General features: G+C 46.3%; 2 protein-coding genes and 1 non-coding gene across 6 annotated transcripts in view; 1 reads left to right on the forward strand and 2 right to left on the reverse strand.

Annotated features, from left to right (window-relative positions):
• Positions 1-113: 113 nt before the first annotated feature.
• Positions 114-186, reverse strand: TRNAK-UUU (transfer RNA lysine (anticodon UUU)). The gene has a single exon. It is a non-coding gene; the product is annotated as a tRNA-Lys (tRNA).
• Positions 187-1,546: 1,360 nt separating this feature from the next.
• SETD6 (SET domain containing 6, protein lysine methyltransferase) lies at positions 1,547-6,219 on the forward strand. Its single transcript, XM_069027148.1, has 9 exons — positions 1,547-1,627; positions 1,752-1,850; positions 1,936-2,080; positions 2,615-2,756; positions 3,066-3,260; positions 3,416-3,539; positions 3,791-3,971; positions 4,186-4,328; positions 4,820-6,219. The coding sequence occupies exons 1-9, from the start codon at positions 1,601-1,603 to the stop codon at positions 5,129-5,131; spliced, it is 1,368 nt and encodes a 455-aa protein (XP_068883249.1). The 5' UTR covers positions 1,547-1,600; the 3' UTR covers positions 5,132-6,219.
• Positions 6,220-10,127: 3,908 nt separating this feature from the next.
• Positions 10,128-22,315, reverse strand: part of CNOT1 (CCR4-NOT transcription complex subunit 1) — a 56,041-nt gene continuing 43,853 nt past the window's right edge. For all 4 annotated transcript variants that reach the window (XM_069027327.1, XM_069027325.1, XM_069027326.1 and 1 more), the window contains exons 36-49: positions 20,930-21,072; positions 20,225-20,333; positions 19,968-20,137; positions 18,626-18,857; positions 16,353-16,601; positions 15,594-15,757; positions 15,203-15,320; positions 14,624-14,725; positions 14,197-14,370; positions 13,494-13,643; positions 12,535-12,715; positions 11,575-11,707; positions 11,337-11,471; positions 10,128-11,207 (exon numbers count right to left, since the gene is read on the reverse strand). In XM_069027327.1, coding sequence (XP_068883428.1) covers positions 11,129-11,207; positions 11,337-11,471; positions 11,575-11,707; positions 12,535-12,715; positions 13,494-13,643; positions 14,197-14,370; positions 14,624-14,725; positions 15,203-15,320; positions 15,594-15,757; positions 16,353-16,601; positions 18,626-18,857; positions 19,968-20,137; positions 20,225-20,333; positions 20,930-21,072 — 2,139 coding nt within the window. In that variant the 3' untranslated portion in view covers positions 10,128-11,128. The remainder of the gene's footprint in view (positions 11,208-11,336; positions 11,472-11,574; positions 11,708-12,534; positions 12,716-13,493; positions 13,644-14,196; positions 14,371-14,623; positions 14,726-15,202; positions 15,321-15,593; positions 15,758-16,352; positions 16,602-18,625; positions 18,858-19,967; positions 20,138-20,224; positions 20,334-20,929; positions 21,073-22,315) is intronic.

A 22,315-nucleotide genomic window follows, 5' to 3' on the forward strand; every position in this document is an offset into this window, starting at 1 on the left:
GAGGGGAGGGGGTGCCCTGGGGTCCCTGCAGCCCCCTACGACCCCAGTAGCAGGAGGAGATAGTGCTCCTGCCCACATGCTCCCCCTTTCTCGATCCTAAAGGATAAAGCCACCGCCTGAACAGGGGCTTGAACCCTGGACCCTCAGATTAAAAGTCTGATGCTCTCCCAACTGAGCTATCCAGGCTCACATTTGGGATGTAGGGGGCATGTCTGTGACAGCCGGGGGGACCCCACTTTGCTGCAGCACTGCAGGGACAACGTGGGGACCCACTTCGATATTTTCCACCCCCACGCCACCCCAACGAGGCTGCCAGCGCAGGCCAGACTCAACACCCGGGTTCTGGGAACGTCCCTGGGCACCGATCGGGCACAGGGATGCGCCCTGGGAAGATGCCGGCGCCGCAGGGATGCGCAGGCAGGGAGGAGAGCAGGATGCTGCGGGAGCGGCTGTGAAACCTCCGCCGCGCCCAGAGGGAGCCCCGGGTCCCGCCGGGGACCAGGAGCAGCAGCGGCGGCTGCGGCCCCGCCGGGTCCGTGCTCTGCGCTGCGGCTGCAGCAGCCTCGGCTCGAATCCGAGTCCCAGCGCCGCTTTTGCAGGAGCCGCGTTAAGGAGGGAGGGAGGGAGGCGGCTGCGGGGAGTTGGGTTGCATAGACCGAGCTTGGATGGGCACCTACAGGTGCCACCCCACATATTCTATTGCCCTTCCTCCCCATTCTGCAGGAAGGAACCCTTTTGCCCGATAGGGAAGCCACCCTGCCAGTCCAGCCTGGCCCGGCTCCGAAGGGGCTGGAGAAGATTAAAGCCGACCGCAAGCGCAGAGGGGCTGGGGGAGCCCTAGGGACAGCCCGCAGAGAGCCCTGTGGGGCCTCTTCAAACACCTCGTGCGCACTAATTGGCTTCATTAGAGCAGCCAGTGATGGCATCGGCCCCGCGTCTGCTGGGGCTGGGGACGGCACTAATGAGCCCGGAACGGCGGCCTCGGGACGGCCCTGGAGGGGAGATCAGAGCCCGTGCGTACGGTGGGGGGCGTGTGTGGTGTCGACTGAACAAGAGCACAAGCTTAATTGCCCTGATTAATTAGATTAATTAATTTTAACCTATGTCTGGAGCTATGACCGCACCGGTGCGCGGCCACACGGCAGCCACGGAGGCACCGCAGCCCCCCGAGGTGCACCGGCCCTGAGGTGGGCACAGCTGGCACTGGGGGGAAGCCCCAGGGTGGGACGGAGGCAGCAGGGCACAGGGAGAGGCCTGATGAACCCCCCCAGAGAGCCCCTAAATCACTCCCAGACCCCTCAGAGAGACCCCGATAGGTCCCCAGACCCAGCAGAAAGACACGTGGTGGTCCCTGGATCCCACAGTGAGGCACCGTAAGGACCCCAGACGTTCCAGGGAGCTGCTCGGAGGCTGGACCCTACAAAGAGGTACTGTGAGGCCCCTCCACCCCCCCCCCGAGCCCTCCAAGCAGGCGCATCCCGGGCGCGTTTCCGGCGCTGCTTCCCCCCGGCCCTTTCTGTCCCTTTTTGGCCGCCGTTATCCCGGCCCATGGGGGCGGAGCTCCCGCCTACCCGGAAGGGCCCCACGAGTCGGCAGCGTCATGGCGTCGGCGCCCAAGCGGTTCAAGGTACGGGGCTGGCCGGGGGCTCCCGGCGGGCTGGGGACACACCGGCCCTTGGGATGGTGGTGCTGAAGGGATCCGCCATCGGCCTCACGGCTCCTTGCCCTTCACACCACGTTTCCATCTACAGGCGGCGGTCGAGAGCGGCACCCAGAGGAAGCGTAGTGCCGATCCCCTCTCCGGGTTCCTGGCGTGGTGCGGGCGGGCCGGGGTGGAGCTGAACCCCAAGGTGAGGTACCGCGGGCCGGCTCGTGCAGCCCCCAGGTCCGCCCTGGTGTCTTCGCTCCGCCCCTCACCGCCCCCTCTGGCCCCAGGTCCGCCTGAGCAGGGAGGGCGCGGTGGCGGGGTACGGGATGTTGGCTGCCGAGGAGCTGGAGGCGGGAGAGGTGCTGTTCACCATCCCTCGCACGGCACTGCTGTCCCAGCACACCACCTCCATCCACGCACTCTTGGAGGAAGGTGAGTGCAAGCTTCTTGTGTCACTCGAGTCTGCTTTGCCTTTTAAAGGAATAAATGAGTCTGTGGTAAAGCCTCGGGAACGTTTCTGATTTATGCAGGATGTTGTAGGGCTGTTAGATACGAGGTAGGAAAGAGAAGGGGTGGGCACCCCCTCGCTTCCCTAAGGGAGCCCAGAGCTGTGCAGGACAGGGAGAAAAGTCCATTAGTGCAACATCTCCAACGACTAAGTGACAGGCACCCGTGCTATGCTGTGTTCCTCGTGACACTGAGAAGAAAAAGAACAGTTCCTTGGTTCCTGACGGCACGCAGAGCCTCAGGCTGCAGAGTGCAAGGCCGTGGGGCGTGGAGAGCTCATCCGTAACGCCAGAGAAGCAGCTTCTGGTCCTGGTTCAGCTCAGGACAAACCCGAGACAAATGGGAATAAAAACCCAACCCCTGTCTCCAGGCTGGACAGGCACAGAGGCTTGTCAGATCAGGTTTTGGTGCTCAAACGCAGAACAACTTAGGTTTTCTCCATCCTGTCTGGTTCTGTAGCTGAGGAGTCCCTGCAGAGCCAGTCTGGTTGGGTCCCTCTCCTGCTGGCCTTGCTACACGAGTACACAGCCAGCAACTCCCACTGGCAGCCGTATTTCTCCCTCTGGCAGGACTTCCGGAGCCTGGATCACCCAATGTTCTGGTAAGGTGAAAGCAAGGGGGGCTTGGGGAGGCTCAGTCTTACAGCTGAAGGCAGGCACAGGCCAGGGGCTGCCGAGTGGAGTCTTGGGGTGGGATGTGGTCCTGCTGGGTGACCCCAACCCTCTGTTCTAGCCCTGTGCTAGCACTGGCAGGAGCCTGAGGGGCTGGCCCTCCTGGAGTTACGGTACAGGCAGCGCCAGAGAAAACATGGACCTAGAGAGCACAGGGAAGCTGAGATTTTTAAGGAGGAAGGAACTTACAGACTCTTGGCCCCAGCACAGAGAAGAACCTGCTGTTTTTCTTGCAACAGGCCTCAAGAAGAGCGAACAAGGCTCCTGCAGGGCACAGGCATCCCAGAAGCTGTGGACAAGGATCTAGCTAACATCCACCTGGAGTACAACTCCATCATCCTGCCTTTCATGGAGACCCACCCCAACATCTTTGACCCCAAACTGCACACTCTGGAGTTGTATAAGGAGCTGGTGGCATTTGTCATGGCTTACAGGTGAGAAGCAAGGGCTTTGCTCCAGCAAGGAGCCAGGACAAGGAAGTAGGATTAGAGGCTATGTTAGACGTTGGAGTTGAACAAGAAGTGTAAGGTGAAGGTTGCCTTGTGCAGCCATGTGTACCACCAGCTTGTCTTCATCTCCCTTGTCTTAGCTTTCAGGAACCTTTAGAGGAAGAAGATGAAGATGAGAAGGGGCCCAATCCTCCCATGATGGTGCCTGTAGCAGATATTTTGAATCATGTGGCCAACCACAATGCCAACCTCGAATACTCTCCTGTGAGTACAAAGCTGCTGCGCCAGAAATTGACACAGCCTGGTTCCCTTTTTGTAGATCTTTGGGAATGGGGGCACAGCAAGGTGGGGTCTCAGCCCAGGGCAGCGAAGTCTGGCCTGGATCTCATTAATTCACAGCCCTGCTGCGTGTTTGGTGTTCGTTGGGAGGAGCTCAGGGTCATCTGAGCTCTCTGAAACCCCTGCTGAGCACTCAGATGGGCACAGCTCAGATGCTCTCCTCTCCCTGCCTTCAGCAATGTTTGAGAATGGTTACAACGCAGCCCGTGGGGAAAGGACAGGAGATCTTCAACACGTACGGGCAGATGGCCAACTGGCAGCTGCTGCACATGTACGGCTTCGCAGAGCCCTACCCGGGCAACACCCACGACACGGCCGACATCCAGATGGTGACACTGCGCAGGGCGGCTCTGCAGCGTGAGTGGCACCCACAGCCCCTCGGGGAGAGGATGGGGCAGGGATCTCTGTTAACCTGGGATCAAGGATGACATGAAAAATAAGCCTGTTCCACAGCAATTCAGGTGGTGGGGCCATGCCTTGGTTTTCTGCCTCCTGTTTCCCCTTCTCCATTCACCCTCCCCCCTCCACTGCGATCCCGGCTGTGTTCACAGCTCTGCTGTCTTCAAAACAGGTGCCAAAAGTGAAGCACAGCAGCAGCTGGTCTCAGAGCAGTGGGACTTCTTGTGCCAGCTGGAGATGGTGGGAGAGGAAGGCGCCTTTGTGCTTGGCTGGGATGAAGTGCTGACAGAGGAAGAGCTGTCTGTGACCCTCAAGGTAAGAATGGCCAGGTGGGGGAAGAGCTACACAAGGAGAGCACAGAGTGCTGCTGGGCAAACCAGCAGTGCAGAATGGCTCAGTGAAGGGGACAAGCACCTGAAGGCAGCTGGGCACTAACAGTCCTGTGTGAACAGTGGGAGGGGGTGTGGCTGCCCAGCTCCCACGTGCTGTTTAAGTCATCTTCCTCTCCTGAAGTAGCCATCCATGTGTACCCACGTACCTGTCTTGAATGGCTCCATGGCCATTGCTGTTCTAGAGAGCTGTTTTAGGTGAGATGCTTAACAAGACTTACCAATACCCAGGTTTGCTGTTTTAATGTTCTCCTAACCCACAATTACTTGCAATTAGCTATCTAAGCCAGTTTTAGTCTCTTAACCTTTAGTGCAGCCGAGGAATAACTCACCTGCTCCACGTGGCTCTTCCACAGAGGAGAAAGCCTGATGTACTCACACTGCCAGTGACTTATCCCTGTGCCTGGGTCACTACAGGTGCTGTGCATGTCAGAAAAAGAATTCAAGGAGTACAAGGAGCAAGATGGCTGGGAAGATGACACTGAGGAAGAAGAAAACTCTACCCTTTCAAATGAGGCTCTCTCCAGACTTAAAACCCCTTGCAAGAAGCTCCTTTATGACAGTGTGCTGCTGACCCTGGAGTCCTATGGGACAGACCTGAAAGCAGAGCAGGACTTGCTAAATAACAAGGATGCTTATGTGAAACTGAGTCGAAGGGAGCAGCAAGCACTGCACGTGCGCTACGGACAGAAAAGGATCTTGCATCAGCTGCTAGAGCTGGTACAATAAACCTCAGTGCCCCTGGACATGGCCTGGCTGGGGCTGACCCTGAGGGAAAGGTCAGCCTCTGGCCATCTCTTCTGTAGCAGAGACAACAGATGGCAAGACTGACAATGGGTCCTGACAATGGGTCTGCTTGTCCCTCATACAGCACACAGACTTTTGGCTACCTCTACATAAAGAATTATCTTCACAGCACAAAGGTGGTTTTGAGTGGCCTTATTGTACCATGAGAGCTCTGGAGCAAAAATACCAGCTTTTTCCAGAGGCCTTAAGAAACCCCAGCCATCCTAATGGCTGTTTTAGGAAGGCAGACATACGCTGCCAGAACAGCAGAGGATTCCCTCCTTCAGCATCAGAAATTGAAAGCAAGAGCTGCTCCTTGCCTAGATTAAGAGGTCAGAAATCCAGCTGGTAGCTCTTACCTTAGAGAGGTTCAGAGTAAGTATCTGGCAGGTGAACCTGCTGACAACACTAAACTCTTCACCTGTACATATTTTATGTTGAACATTTTTAAGAGTACAAGCCCATCTAGCTGGTCTTCATGTAGGCTCAGTATAACAAATCCTTCCTTTTACTTCTACAAAAGGTATTTCTGTGTGGGCTTGAGACTACTCTGGAGAAGCACTGTCACAGTTCCACAGCTGCTGCAGGCTGAGAGTTTGATACACACCCACTGCCTGATGCAGTTCGACCCTGAACTCACTTTGTTTTTGCATGACAAAACACTGAAGGTTTGCAGGCCAAGCTCTATTTAATAAAAATCACTTTTTTTACTCAGCCCATGCTCTCTACTTCAACAGGGTGCAAAGCCCCATCTAAGAGCAGGGGGATCGTTGCTGCTGCTGCAGTTAAAAGTACTGCAAACAAGCAAAACCCACACTGCACTCATGACAAAGCTCAGCTACAGCCCTGCCTGCAGTGCTTGGGGACAGGGTGGTTTAACAGTACTGAGGGGAGCTTCTTCTGGTGACCCAGATGGGACAATGGTGAATTTGACCAGGATCTCACAAAGCTGCTGATATCCTTCACTAAGATGCTAAAACGGGTATTTTGGTATCCCGTGTCTCCCTGAATAAATCATACTGGAAAACATACATGTCAGAGGACTATTACATTTGGTATCTTGGTTAAAATTTGGGGGTTGGGTTAAAATTTGTGTTTTTCAGACATGCACAAACTTGGTGCTGACTAAAGCATACAAGAGGTTTGAACACTCTATAACAAGACTTTGTTATACCTACTGTTTGTAATTGTTTGCCTGCATGGGTGTTGGAAGTTCCACCTCACTGAAAGATGAGGCACTGTGAGAATTTCACTTTTAGGCTGTATTTTAAGACCATGGGGAAAGTTTGGAGGGGATTCTGTTACTAAGAAGTTGATTATGTGGTGGCTTTGTATCTATTAGAGGATTGGGGAAAATGGCCTCAGAATGGCTTCTGCAATTAATGGTATTTTGTTGCCAGGAAGGAAAATGGGTCGAAGTACCAGATGTTGATCTGTTCTTTGCATTGCAGAATGATGGTAAGGCTTGGAAGGAGTGCAGATTGGTGACAGCAGACACTCATGTTTTAGCAACAGAGAAAGAAAAAGGAAGCGTAATGAAGAGAATGAGGTGGAGAAGAGAATGAAAAGAGGGGAAGAGAAATCAGAAAAGGGATGATAAATTTGGTTGATGGCTGTGATAGTGGGAAGGGCAGGAGGTACTGTAAGGGAATCCGATTTCAACTGGTAAATTCCCATCTAGTAGGAAAAATTCAATGTACTTACTCTAAGCAGAAAGGGCACTTGAAACAAATGCCCACGGAACCCAGGACATAGGTTCCTCCTCCCCCATAAGGTGCAGGAACATAGGACATAGGTAATCCTCAAAGACTGGAGGCTCCACAAGTAGGAAGAGTGCTTACACTCAGTTGGGATTTCGACTGACAGGCAGCTGAGAGCTCCAGAGAATCCCCACTAGAACTCCTGGTCACAGTAAATTTGGGCAATGAAAAGGTAGAATTTCTAATAGAGAAGCAACTTAGATGTAAAGGAGTCTTTATGAGTAAACAAAGCACATCTATAGCTGGAGCCATAGGGAAAAAGAAATAAGGCCATTCTTCCAGCCACTCAAATTCAGAACTGGAAAGAGTTTTATAAAATTTCTATACATACCCAAATGCCCAATGCCATTATCAGGAAGAGAATTAAGTAAATTAAATGCAAAAATAACCTTTGAAAAAGGACAGATCCAAGTACATACACCAGAAGAAAAAGCCCTGGGGACTCAAGTGTTTATGTTACAGGATCAAAAAGACCCAGAGGAAGAGAGAGATACCTGAAGAGCTACCCGAAAAAAGGGAAAATGGGGTGACTCCTCTCGAGTAGGTGACTGGCACTCCTGCCTTCCACAAGAAGCAAAACTGGTAACGATCTAATTAAAACCAGGCACCACACTGGTAAGATGAAAACAATACCCTGTTAAATTGGAACCTAGAAAAGGACTAGTGCCAAACACTGAAAGATTCATTAGCTTTGGGTTGTTTCAGGAATGCCAGTCAGTTTAATACCCCCAATTCTACCAGTTAAGAAACCACACTCAGACGAGTATCAGCTAGTCTAAGATGTAAGAGCCATAAATCAAAATAGTACAACATGTGCATCAACAACATAAAAAGACACTGATCAATGGTTTAGGGCATTAAGACTTGAAAGATATTCCCTTGAAAGATATCCTTTTGTATCCCACTGGATGCCAGAATTCAGGAGCTGTTTGCATTTGAATAGGAGAATCCTCAAACGGGGTTGTCAATTATGCTGGACTTTTACCACAGGGATCTAGAACAGCCATACAATTTCTGGAAAACAATGTAAAACTGTGTTTCCTTGGGAATGGAATGGGAGGCATCATAAAAAGTGTAATGAAGAAGAAATGAGAACTCTGTCCACAGATCCTGCCTCAGCCTTCCCCAGGACAAACCAAAAAAGGAACATACCAGGAAATTACTGGCAAATAAGACTTCTCTGAATGACTACAGCAAAGTGGGAATCAATACTCACTGGTACCAGCAGATAACATTTTTTGGGGGACCTGATGCTTTTCCCTGTCAAACGAAGCAGGCTGAACAGGTAGGCAAGGTACTATTGAAAGACATCATTCCTAGATACAGGATACCTGTGTCATCAAAGTGGCCTGGGATGTTGCCACCAGCACTACTGAGGGTCGGAGTAACACCTAGATCCAAGGATAAGCTCAGTCCTTTTGAAATTTATACAGGAGACTTTACCAGGTAGTCTCTTACAAACCCCAGTCTCTATCTTGGGCCAAGAGTACTTGTGTAATTATGTTATCTCTATATGGAAAGCTTTGTCCTCTATCAGCAGGTACTTTCAATGCAGATATCCCACTGGATTAGGCCTTCCTGTCTGTGACATCCAGAGAGAGACTGGGTCTGCCTAAGGTTGAAGAATGATAAGCCACTAAAGGAATGCTGGAAAGGACTGTACCAGGTTCTTCTCCAAACATACACAGCTACAAAACTCCAAGGAGCCACAGAGCCACCATTCACAACTGAAGAACACTACAGAACTAGATGAAGTGAGAAGCTACCCCTCCCTCTGGACCTTAGGGACTAAAAAATAAAAAAGTAACTTCATGATCTGTACATGGGAAGAAAGCCTGTCTTAAACAGAACTTGACTGCCCTCAAGGGAGAGGAGCATTTCTAATTGCAGTAATTATTTTACACCATCACAACTGCACAGGCCAGGAGTGCAGAGACAGTGCCAGATGTCAAATTTAGTATAATTTTACATTGCTTAAGCCCCTTACTGTGACATGATTACCTGAATTGCCTTAGTCTTTCTGAATATAAAATGTTTGTAAAATGTGGCAGCAAAGGGAGGATATGAAATGCAGGGGCCTCCATCCTACCAGCCCAACTTACATTACTGGGATCTTGGCTGACTGAGTCCTGCCCACCTTCCAAGCCTCTCTACAGAAGCTCTTAAAACCTGAAGGGAACCAGCCAAGCACAGCAGCATTAGTACAGAACCAGAAACTCTTCTGAGCCATCAGGACAAGGCAGTAAGCTCTGCACATGGTTTGCTAGAGTTAAATGGAAGAAAAAAATCCTATGGCATCTGGACTAGATAAAGAAAAACTGGTTGCTGTTAATTCTCTGTATCCTAACCCAATAGGAGGAGGAGTAAGCTGGAGTGGCAACAGCAGAACCAAAAAATTCCAACTTCAAAAGGCTCAGTTTCAATACAGCTGCTGACCTGGCAATGAAATGCCATGGAATTGCAGGACCTAGCCACAATCTTTATTCCTTGACACAGAGGAGACTAATGCCTAGAACAGAAAGAGGGACAATTACCTCTGAGCTGCCACCCACTGGCACAGCTGGCTCAGTGGTCCCTCAGAGCTGTTTTTCCTCCATGCAGCAAACGCAAAGCCAAGTTTACAGAACTCCTTAAACCCAAACAGGAAATCCTGACCTCTCTGCCCACACCACAGCAGTCAATGAGCTGTAACAAACTAGTAATGTTATGTAAAAAGAAAGCAGTGAAGCTCTGTTTCCTAGCCTCTGCTAGGTTAAAGGACCTTGCAGTATTAACAACACTGAAGCTGCCAACCCTTCCAACAGCTAACCACAACCTGGGGCAGATTCCGGCTGCAGTGAGATCACAGCAGGGTGGAAGGCACTAGAAATGAAACTGATGGGCTATCTATACTCTGTATACCTCCACTGCAGTCTCCTGTCTGAGACAAACTCTGCTCATGAACTTGCAACTAAACCATTTCTATTTCCACACAACTGTCCTTTCTGTTGCACTTCAAAGCAAGACCCTGTCATCACACCTGCCCGCTGAGCTCATGCTAGAGAACAAACCCAGTTGCTTTCAACAGGCAGAGCCCAAAACACACTGAAAAACTGCATGTTTTGGATGGGTGGAACAGGCTTTGAAAGACACCAACTGGCCAGGATAGAACTGGAGAGAATAAGCACAGTGGCACGTGCTGCATGTCATGACTTTAATGTGTAACTACAGTATGCATACATACAAGAGTGGGAGAACTAAAGCCCAAGAACTAGAAAGGCTACAAAATACAACACGTGGACCAATACTTTACAAAACATTGAAAATCCTTACAAAATGGGCTGTATTGGTCCTTTGGGGTTTTTGTTTTGTTTAATTTTTTCTTTTTTTTTCCCTTTTTTTAGTTTTTTTTACAAACTTATACTGTGGGCACAGGGGAGGGTGGGAAAAGGTCTAGATTTAACCCCTCATCTTCAAAAATTTACAACTGTCAAAAAAAAAAAAAAAAAAAGAAGCTATAGGCCTGGTCTCTGGTTTATTTACTGAAAACAGCTGACCCTCACCCAAAGGGCCTGTTTCTTCTCCAAGAAAAAGGAGGCGTTCTCTGACTGCCACTCCACTTGCTGTCTATCGGCATTTGATGAGGGTGAGGGGAAAGCAACAGTGAACCTTAACCCCTTCCTCACCCCTCCTGTACTCCATAGAATTCCCATATTCCAAACACATCCACTTTTTTTTTTAAACAACTTAGTGATTTAAAGGTCCCCCATCCACATAAAGAAAAATAAGTTACTGGCTTTTCAATATTCTTTGGGAGTCTGGGAATGTCAGGACAAGGAGGTCTGCCCCAGACAAGTGCTTGGCATCAGCAGCTGCCCCTTTATTACAAGACGGACAGGCACCAGTTACCCACCTGCCTTTTACACAATTTGCACAAACCCAAAAGTCCAGACAAATGTTTCTGTTCCTTGTATTTACACTAGTTCAAATGATATTCACAGCATCTTCTGAAGTTTGGCCAAAAGTCAAAAAATTTGTTTCAAACTTTGGAACACGCCCACGTAAGACTTTCACCCAGGGTCTGTTGTGTCTACCCAATCAAGGGGGCTGGGAAGGTCAGGAGGAGCCTTACAGAGTCTTCAGTCAGTCGATGGGACAGGATCTCCAGGCTGGCACTCTTGCAACGCAGGATGCAGCTCATCTAACTGGCACCAGTCCCTTCCATGACTTGCTGGGCCTGCTTCTGCCCCATGCAGCACTGTGCAACCGACTGGAACAACCTGCACATGGAAACAAAGCAGTGGTAGGTACATTTATGGCAGGAAATGGATGCTGTGACAGCACCAAAAACTCAAGGTGCAACTGCTTCAGAGATATAATTTTAACGACTCTGGTTAAGTTATACTCACTTCTCAATTTCTGGAGCGCAGTGAACAAACTCATGGTTCCAGAACTTGAACGCTGGATTTTTTATCAGCTCAATGAAAGTAATAAGGAGACCCCAGGGATGAGGCCTATTTACAATCAGTCGTTCCAAGAGAACCCTGAATCCAAAAGTAAGAACAGTTAAGAGCTCAAAGATCCAAAATTCAGAAGGAGGGAAAGCAAAAAGCTGAATGTTGGCAAGTTAAATGCCATCCCTCTGACCTGGTGATCTGCTCCTGGATAGCTTCTGTGTTGGCCTCTGCAAACAGGTAGAGCATGGTGCAGCTGAAGTAGTGGGTGTGACTGTTGGGGTACCGCAGCTGGTTGGCGATGGCATTCAGGAAGAGGTACCGGCCTGCAGAAGAGAACACTGAGTACACACGGCCTCCTTTGCACACAAAGGAGCAACCAGCAGTGCTTGAGATTAATGCTTGGGAGCCTCATGGAGGTACAGGAAACAAAACCAACTGATGATACGTAAAAGCTGTATCAACCCAGGCTGATGGAGAAGTAAGAATTCAATTCTTCTTCACTGAAGGCATTTCTAATTCCCTTGAATACTTTAAACTTTTGGTTCTAACACTGCTCCTATATTCAAAGTTTAATATTCTAATGTAGCATTCCTTTTAGTGAATTCACTATCAGCTACATGAAATCACAGAATCACCAAGGTTGGAAGAGACCTTTAAGACCATCAAGTCTAACCATCAACCCAGTACTACCCCTGTAACCCCATAACCACTAAATCACATCACCCAGCACCAGATCCAGATGCCTCTTGAAACACCTCCAGGAATGGTGATTCCACCATCTCCCTGGGCAGCCTATTCCAATATCAGACCACCCTAACAGTGAAAAAATATTTTTCTAGTATCTAATCTGAATCCTTCCTGTAACAGCTTAAGGCCATTTCCTCTTGTCCTCTCACTGCAGGCATGGTAGAAGAGACCCCCACTTCACTACAACAACCCTTCAGAGCTCACGTCCCCCTGAGCCTCCTGTTCTCAAGACTAAACAAACCCAGATGCCTCAGCCATTCCTCACAAGACATGTTTTCTAGACCTTTCACAAGCCTTGTTGCCCTCCACTGGACACACTCCAGCACCTCAGTGTCCTTTTTAAAGTGAGGACCCACTTGCTGTGAATGTGACATCACATGAACTATCAGTGTTTCCAGCTCACCTTCAGTATCCAGGTCTACTGCCAAATTCTGGAAGATGTCCATGTGAGCTGAGTGGGTAATGGTGCTCATAGAGGGTGTGCTGCCTTTGTTGTGAATGTGTGCAATAGCTTGAGTACCTACATAGAGCACCAGTGCATTAATGAGCTGGATGTTGTAGCGGTTGCCAGGTTCATTCGATACCTAATAGCAAAGATATGAAAAGCATTAACAGTCGATATTCCTTCAGTACTCGAAGGTACAACATGTACAACAACAGCATCCAAGTATCTTATTGATTATCCAGAAGACAGCATGCTGGGATATCCACAAATTCAATTTGGCATTTAGCCTTTTTTAATACAGTATATATTAGAAAGCATATATTTTAGTGCATGTATACATGTATGTATATATATATATTTTTTTTTTTTTGCAAAAACATCAGCAAAGTGTTGACACAACAGATTTGGTTTTACTCTCCACCTAAAGGAAAACATCAGGTAAGGCAATGTGAATTCACCAGCAGTGCCAGAGGCTGGCTGAAACAGCCCCCTCATGTGAATGTTTCTAAGCAATGTTTCTGAGGAAGTCCAACTTCAGACCTCAAGTCTGCTGCAAGCCAAGCCAGGAAATGTCTGAAATGAAGTTTTAGCCACAATTCTGAACTGGGCCTTAGCTAATTTGACCTTTTTTACCCTTAAAGCATTAGCATGAGGATCCACATATTTCTGTAACAAGAATCTATTTGAAGTCAAAATTTATTCAGATTCTAAAATGCTTCAACACATCCTACCAGGGAGTGGCAGAAGACTTATTCAGAGTGTGCATTTTCACAGGCATTTCTACTGCCTGGAACACATGTTGGCCAACACACCAACAAAACTCCTGCAAGGAAGGATGGTGGCTGAACAAGTGAGATCATTTGTGCCACATTGTTTAAATTGAGCACCCACAGAAACCTCAAAACCCTCAAACTTACTTGTAGGTTGCTACGCAAGTCAGACAAAAAGGTGACTGGAGAACGGGTTTTGAGATAGGAATCCAAGTCTTTCTTGAACTGAGGTGGCATCACACCAGTGAAATTTGTGAGTATTCGTGGAGCAATATTAATCTCACTTAACATGTCCACCTGTTGACAGAAAACCATGACAGTCAACTAAGCCATCAGCAATGGAACAAATTGGAAAAGCAGATCTGTAAGCAATATTACATCAACTACTGCTGTTGATCACTTTTCATTCCATCAATGAAATGGCAACACTTGATTTTTCCAGATTTCAGAAGAAACTTGATCTCTAACATGCTAACTTATTACATGATGTCTTAAAGAATTGAGAGGATAAAAAAATTCAGGGGCAAAGGCCACAGGGAAATTCAGTCACTGCCTTTGCGCGCTCCTTATGAACACTCCAGACAGTCTGGTAGTTTCAAAAGGTACAAACATCCACACAAGTCAAGAGCAGCCTTCTTCAGTGACAATGAGCACTGCAGCTTTGCTCCCATCACCCTGCACAGCTCAGGCAGGACAGTGCTTTAGCAGCATGAGAAAGTTTCCTTTTAATCATTCCAGGATTAGTTGCCTAGCAGATACTTGAAGATTTAATTAGATAATATTAACCTGGATAGAGAGTATTTTGAGCATTAAAGCTTCCTATTATCAAACTCCTTAAAGTAGGTTCTACCTTTAGGTTGGGGGTGAAAGGGTCTGGAAGCCTCATGTTCCGTGGGAAGGCACTCAGGATCAGATTCCTTAGCTGAATACAGTTAGGTGGGATCACATCACAGAACCCATAGTGGTAGTCACAAAGAAATTCTGGGAAATCATGCAACAAGACCAGCAACACACGCAGAGTGCCCTGTGAAATAAAATATTAAATATAAGAGGTGTGTAACTGTTGAAACTGTCCAATGAGAGCCATCATTCTATGTCATGTGGCTAACATTACCAGAAGGAAACTAATTTGGGAGGGCAGCCTGCTTCCCCCACAATTTACATTCAACTTAAAGATGTAAGTTAGAAGACAACAGGTAATTCTATTTTGCTGCCAGAATACCTCTTCTTTCAGACAACTCTGATTGGAGGCATCTATTAGTTGACACTTTTTTTACCTTGTAAAGAATTTGCATAGGTTTGGTGAGTTCCACATTTCTAAGGAAAGGAGCCAAGTACTTGAATAGATCGATCAATAACTGGGCATACATAGGCCAACCCTGTCAAGAAAAGAACAGCAGGTGGAAAACATGCAATGAAGACCAGTTACCTTAATTTCAAAACTATAATTAGATTAATCTTTATATAAACGTGGATGGAAGAGCTAGCAACTGCCAGCTCTAGCACTGAGTGCAGCACAGATAATTTCAAAGCCTTCAGATGCACATCATTGTGCCATAGGTGTTTCCAGAACCCTCAACATGCCATATTGAGCTGACAATATTTAGCCTAGAAGGAAGGCTACAGCTCTTCTAGACATTGATAAAGTCATGTTTATTAAATTCAATTCACCCTGTGTTCCATAGTTATTGACACACAGACTCTCCTCCATGCAGTTAGGTTGCTGTGAATATGGAAGACAACAAAAACAGAACAGCCATGCTACTTAGTGCACCTCAAGAGATGTGAAACAGCACCACACCAGATAAACATCTGGGTGAGCTTTTTAATTCAGAAAAGATAAACTGCAGCCACACCTTCTGCTGTGGTGTATGTGCCAGCATTCTTGCAATAAATATCCGATGGGAGATCAGTTCCAGCCAGGCATAAACAAAACCTGGAGCTTTTGTAGGCCTCAGGATGTGAAATGTGTTACTGAAAGAAAAGTTAGAGCAGGTTAGAAGTGCACAGCAATAAGATTACTTTTCATAACATTGAGGGAAAAACACAGCCCTAAAAGCAAAGGCATTTGAGCACCTTGGGTTTTACCAGTCATCTTCCCTAAAACAAGCAAGTGGTCAGTCCCAGTAGAACCAGTTACTCCAAAGGTGATTAAGCCACCACAAAGAACAGTCAGATATCCTTTAAGTGAAAATCCTTGATCCTACCAAGAAAGGATGAGCACTGTGGCCAATCCCAAATACATACCAGAAAGCTGTGAGTGTCTGGAAGTTGATGGTCTCCAGCACGTGCTCAGGAGCATTTAATTCCAACAGCAACATGATGAAAATGCGATGGTAAGGAAGTTGCTGAAACTCACTCTGCCGAACATCATGGTCTTGCAGAAGAACTCCCACCACAATACCAAGAACCTAAAGAGATTAAGACACGTGGAGACAGCAAGAATTACTTTCCAAGACAGACTACAGATAATACTTTAACCATCAGTAAAAAGAAAAAAAGCAGTAGATTCTAACAAGAACAAAAAGTCCTAAGTTACTGGAAATAAATGAATATTACAATTTGTTTTAGCAATTCCCAACCACTGTTCTTTGCTCTCCCTGTCCCTTGGACCACAGTCACAGTGACTGAGAGGGCAGTGTCAAAAGGTCTTAACTACCTCAGACCATCCAGCCATAAACCAAGTAGTGTAAGAGCAAAGGCAAGACCCTCACAACATAAAGGTAAACACTAAGGAATCAACAACCTTAAAACAACAGCTGCTGACATTTTCATTTCAAGGCACAAAGATGGGTTTCCGATTGGTTTGAGATGAAATCTTTGTGAACAAGAAAGCCACTTGGCATCTTGGTGGTTCACTCAAAAGTTTATCAGTGACCAAGCCATCTAAGTTCTCATCAGACACTTCGTCAGCAGCCTACATTAAGGTCTACACCTCAGGTTTATCAGCAAAGGTACAGCTGACAACACACTTTAAATGCAATGAGGACAAGGAGGATTCCCAACCTTATTCAGGAGATTGATCTTTGTGACTGTGTTGGTTGCTTCCCCAGAGTGCTTCACCAGCAGTGCAATGAGTCGCACAAAGGCATCCAGGTTGTGGTAGCACTTGGCTCGAATCATAGTGGGGTTGGCTGCAGGATTGTGCTGCTGCTCGGCCAGGGCTCGATAGCTGATCTCAACACACATTTCGGTGCAAAGACGGAAAAAACGGGTGATCAGGTCATCTGTTTTCAGGATCCCCTGCTGGTGCATCTAACCAGGAAAGAAAAAAACCTCAGCACTGTAACCTCAGAGAGTTCATTTTACAATTTATTTCAAACAACACACCCTTTACAATGCAGCCACCCTGCCTTCCACAGTTAATTTTTGCCATACTCTCCAGAGAGATTAATGTTTGCAAGGGAATCTGTGGGTGGCAATACAATTTTAGCTATCACATTTATTCTCATATACAATCTTTTGAATCCCGAATCTTTCCAGCTGCCAGCATAGCTGAGAAGCCTGTTTCAGTATCAGTTCTGCCACCAACATTGAACCTTGCATGAAGAACACAAGGAGTACAAGCTCTGGGAAGGGCAGACTCCAGCTCCCAGCTCAGGAATCACCACTACTTTGCAGCCACATTCTGTAGAAGCAAATTGCATTTGGAAAGTGAATTTTCCTTACATGAATATTACATGCAGAGAAACAGTGGGTGGGCTTTTTTGTTTTGCATGGGGGAGCTGTTTTTATAAAATACATAAAAAACCTCAGAGACCTAATTTTATTTGTTACCCACAGTATTGGAACCATCAAAATGAAACAAATTACACTGCAGAAAACTTGTGGGTTTTGAATAAAGCATCTTATTTCTAAACTCCTACTGCACAGACATAAAGCTATAAAAACAGCACAACTGGTAACTTAGAGACAATCTGGAGAACTTATAGTATTTCTGGATAAACTTTTTTTCTAAAAAACCCAAAAAACTTAGGTATCTGCCTTCAAAGTTCTATGCTTCTGCTTGTCCTACAGACTTGTGGGAAAAAAGCAACACTTCAGCAGTCATTTAAGTTTAGTAATAGAACCTTATGTAATGTAGTTATTACAAAATATTCCTTTAGAACTCATTACTAAAGCCTGTAAGGGAACAATCGTAAATAAACACTGCACTTCAATATATTTAAATTGCTATTTCAAAACGGATCAAATATGCACAAAAGGTAATCAAGTAAGTGTGATAAAGAGTGATAGGCAAAAGTGTACTAAGAATTGTGAGCACTCTACTCTGAAGCATGCTTTAGAAGCATGATTTAAAGTAAAAAATGTGAGGTCACGGAACTAGGTAAAGTATTTCTTTAAAATGTAGGTTTAGCACAGTATCTATTAAAAACATTGAAGAAGATCTATGCAGTAGAACTCAGACAGAAAGCTGTCTCTAAGCCAGTACACAAGAACACTAAACTCAAATTAAAAAAAACACTGTATCAGTCACAGTCGTCATGCATACTTTGAAGCTTGAGCTTCTTTTCATTAGTAGCTGCAAAGTCTGCAGCATATCTGTGGTAGTGGCCCAAATTTAAAAAGAACACAATGCAAAAAGACCATGTCAGGGGCTTTCTCGTAGCTGCAGTCAAGGAGCTGCATTTCAAGGAATACAGTTTTAGGGAGATACCTGCAGATACAGGGAGTTTGTTACCACAGGTGCTGGGCTACTGAAGGCATCTCCCTTCTCTATCACACCCAGAAGGCAGATGGTACGTGATGTTCACCACACCTGTTAAGATGCTTCAGAGTGTGACACATTGGACATTGTTTAAATTTAGGTACCACTCCAGCTAATGAAGTCTCAAGGTTTTCCTTACTATTGATGTCATGAAAAAGGATTCCCTTGCCCACATGACCTGAAACAATTTACCTGAATCTCTACTGGTGACATCCTCCTGTAGGCTGTCAGAGCTTTTACTGTTACCCATAAGGAGCAACACCAGTCAAGGCTCATTACAGAGCATGACAGAACTATTTACAAGAGCTATCTCAGCTCAAGTTCTTTTTCCACCAAACTTATCTCAGAACTCATGGTCTGAAGTGACAGCCTGTTGCTACAGTATCTGAAGAACATGATTTGGTGGAGGACAGGGGCTTCATCAAAACAGACAGAATTTTGACAGTAAACTGCCATACACCTGGAAGTTTCAAAAGGATGCCTAATACAGGTTATAACACTGCTTTAAAATGGAGGGCATCACACCCTACTTATGTTGAATAAAAAGCACCTTTCTTTCCAAAAGCTCTACCTGTCCAACAAACGCAGAGAATGCTTTGGTACTGTCACGGCCTGCTGCAGCTGAATGGTAGAGGTTCACCCACTCCCTCAGCAGGTATTCTGCCTTCTCCCTCAGGCCTGGTGGGTCATCATACTCAGAAGCTTGGGAAATTCCTGAATGCATCATGAAATTAGGACCTCCATGAGCACGGTCAATCATTGCTTCATAGTTTGATCGGACCACTTCCATCAGCTGGGGTAATCTAATGCAACAGACCAGAGCAAGAGCTGGGTTAGAATTCCTCCTCCCCCAGAAGGTGCAGGAACTGGAAGCTCAGTCAAATAGAGTTGAAAGAAAGTAATTATTTCTTATACTAAAACTTTGCATCTTTCAGTTCTCACTGGAATAGCAGAAGTAAGTCATGAAAGCAGAAACATTCATGATGAAAGAAGGAACACTGAAATCACACAGGCTTTGAAGTTCCATTCCAATTTGTACAGTGGAGTGCTGCAACAAAGCACCACAGGGACTAGAAGCAGCTTCTCTTCTGCAGACTTCAGGAGCCCTAAAATGCTCCCAGATAGTGAGATGCCAGTACTCAACAGCCTGACTGGGGCACTGGATTTGGCTGCAGTGAAAGTCAAGCCATACAGTAAAGACAATCTATCCACGCCAACTGCAGATGAAAGGACTTTGGTTTTGGGACATCCTATTAGCAGCTGTGTTGGTAACGGGAGCCACTGCCATCAGCCAGCTGGTTGCTCTCACAGCTATTCAGAGTTCTCCAAGCTCTAATCCATGTCTTTCTCAAACCCAGCAACAACTGCTTCCATCTTACAAATAGGAAGCCTGCAAGTCCCACAGGTATTTCCAGGTGCTGTGGCAACATTTGCTGTCCAAATGGTTTGGGCAGTTTGGTGGTCTCACAAGCCATGAGAGACTGACGGAGGATTGCTTTGTAAGCTCTAAACAGAAAGGACTGCCCAGTTTGATTGTTTGTGATTAACAAATTAACATACTGACACCTAGATATATAAGGTTTAAACAGGCAATAATATTGCATAAATTTGAGATAAAGCAGGAATTCAAAACAAGTTTCTCACAGTACCACAGAATTTTGGAGCACAGTGCATACAGAGATTTTCTTGCTTAAGCATTCAGTTTCACATGATGTTGCAGCTGCCTCTATTTTGACTAGGATGAGTACATTTACATTAGAGTGACAGTTTAAACTAACTAAATTAACTAGGACTGCAGCCCTAGGGAAAGTTCAAAGCTGTATGACTGAATTATATGAGACACTGCCTATGTAATATGCAAATCATAAATGAGCACAAAAAAAGTAATATATTGCACAATAGTACAGCCTCACCCTTCCGGGGCATTTCCTCTGGAATGAGCATTAATTCTCATGAGTGTCTCAATGGTGTGAAACAGATCTGCTTCTGTTACGTGGGCAACGCTTCTCTCATCCACCAACAAGATCTTTACCAACTGCATGGCAAATGCCACAGCCATGTAGTTCAAGCCATTCTCCATGGACTGTCAACACGAAAAAGACAAAGTTCAACCACAGATCTTACAGACTGAGTGCATCCCTCCTCCTTTAAAAGAACAGGTTCCCTTTACCTGAGCCAAGTGAAGGTCATACTGCTGCATGTTAACAAGGTGATTGCGGATTAGCAGCTCCACAGCTTCCACGTTGTACTTGTACTCATCTCTGCATTCGATCAGGCACCTGAAGAATTGGACTCCTTTTAAAAAGTGTACTTCAACAACACAGTTTAAGCGAAACAACTCAAATCTAGTACTTCAGAAACTGTGACATTCACTGTGATTCATTATCCAGCTTCAAAAGAAGCCTCTTCTAGAGCATTCTCTAAGGTTATGTTTAAGTTCAGAACAGTCAGACTCAAGCATCTGTTACCCTGCACAACTGGTCACAAGAGCCCTTCAAGAGCTTCAGTTTATTCACCATAAGAAGCCCCTCTTCCAAGGATGAAGTGGCAGATCTGCCTAGCTGAAGCTTCTGCTACAGGCATATGCCATGTCACATTGTTTGTGACAGCATACAGAGATTCTCTGCAAAGTAAGAGGAAAAAAGAAGCCCAGACCATGCTCTAATGCTTAATTCCATTAAAGATTCCTATCATGTCCTGGAATGAACCAGCATTATCAGAAAATCTAGTTAATTTTGACAAAAAAGCTAGTTATTTTTTGTCTATCCAAATAGCAGCAATGCAAAATATTAATAGGCAGGGAATTCAGAGCAACACAGAAACTCCCAAAAGACAGTCAAAGCTACATCAATGTTCTTGTTGTCTTGTAACTGACCTAGTGATTTGTTTGTTACACCATGGAGATCCATAGGCACGGCCATCCTGCAGAGCCTTCAGCACCAGCAGGTGACACTCACGATAGCGGAGCAGGAGGTCAGCGTCAGCCCCGCTGGTGGCATCCAGCAAGCCCTCTACAGCCTAGAATAGATGTAACCTGTTAGCAGAGGAAAAAACAAGTCCTCTTCCAAATCTTCTGCACGTTACATCAGCAAGAGCTATCACCAGAAGACTCAAAAGACGTGAAAAAAAAAAGTCAATTTAGTAATCGTGCTGACTTCTTGAAAAGACAGTGAGATTTTACCAGCTACTATGGCATCTATGCATGCACTGTACACAGCTATGCTACCACAAACAAACCTACAGGTCTCTCTATGCCCCACTAACTTTGTATGTGCACCAAATAGCATGACAGACTGTGTTAGCTCGTGCTGCACTGCAGTTTCCCGAAGTCAATGCCTCCTCAAGCAATTCTGCAAATGGCTCATGGAAAACTACCTGAGAAAACACTGACAGAACCTGCCAGAGGTTAAGTGAGCAGGTTCCTTAGAGAAAGAGCTGCAGCACTCAGATGTATCTCTGTTAGTTTACAGCAAATGGAGGATGAGTTTTACAAGGCCAACACAATTTATTTGGTCAAGTCCTAGTCAGGACGGGATCCTTTACCAGGTACACGCTCTAGGAGACAAGAATGAAGAGTGTCCCTGCAGCTTTCTGTTAGTTTTGTTTTGGCACTGTTCTTGGATCCTCATGCAGACAGCTCACTATCCTTACGCTGTTCTCAAGTGGATTTTTCTCCATGTCTGTCACTTGTTCTGCACTACTACACAGGCACTGATGCCAGATCAGCTCACTGCAACACTTCCCACTGGTACAGCCTACAAATTCTGGCTGGGATGGAGTTAATTTGCTTCATAGCAGCCCGTATGGTGCTGTGCTTTGGATTTGTGCTGAAACAGTGTTGACAACACGCCACAGTTTTGCCAATTGCTGAGCAGCACTAGCACAGGATCAAGGCTTTTTCTTTCCCACTCTGCCTCCCCCACCAGTGGGTAGGCTGGGGATGGACAAGAGGCTAGGAAGCAACATAGCCAGGACAGCTGATCCAAATTGAATAAAGCGATATTCTATACCATATGACACCACGCTCAGCAATAAAAGCTCAGGGAAAGGAGGATGAAAAAGAGCATTCATGGTTCTGATGTTTGCCTTCCCAGGCAAATGTCACATGTGCTGAAGCCCTGCTTTCCGAGGACTAGCTGGACATCTGCCTGCTGATGGGAAGTAGATATTTTTGTTCCATTTGTGCACACAGCCTTTACTTTCCCTACTAAACTGTCATAATCTGAACAAATGTCATCTAGTGTTGCCTGTGTTTTCTCCC

The sequence above is a fragment of the Aphelocoma coerulescens genome, chromosome 11 (assembly GCF_041296385.1).
Source record: "Aphelocoma coerulescens isolate FSJ_1873_10779 chromosome 11, UR_Acoe_1.0, whole genome shotgun sequence".
NCBI classification, from domain to species: Eukaryota; Metazoa; Chordata; class Aves; order Passeriformes; family Corvidae; genus Aphelocoma; species Aphelocoma coerulescens.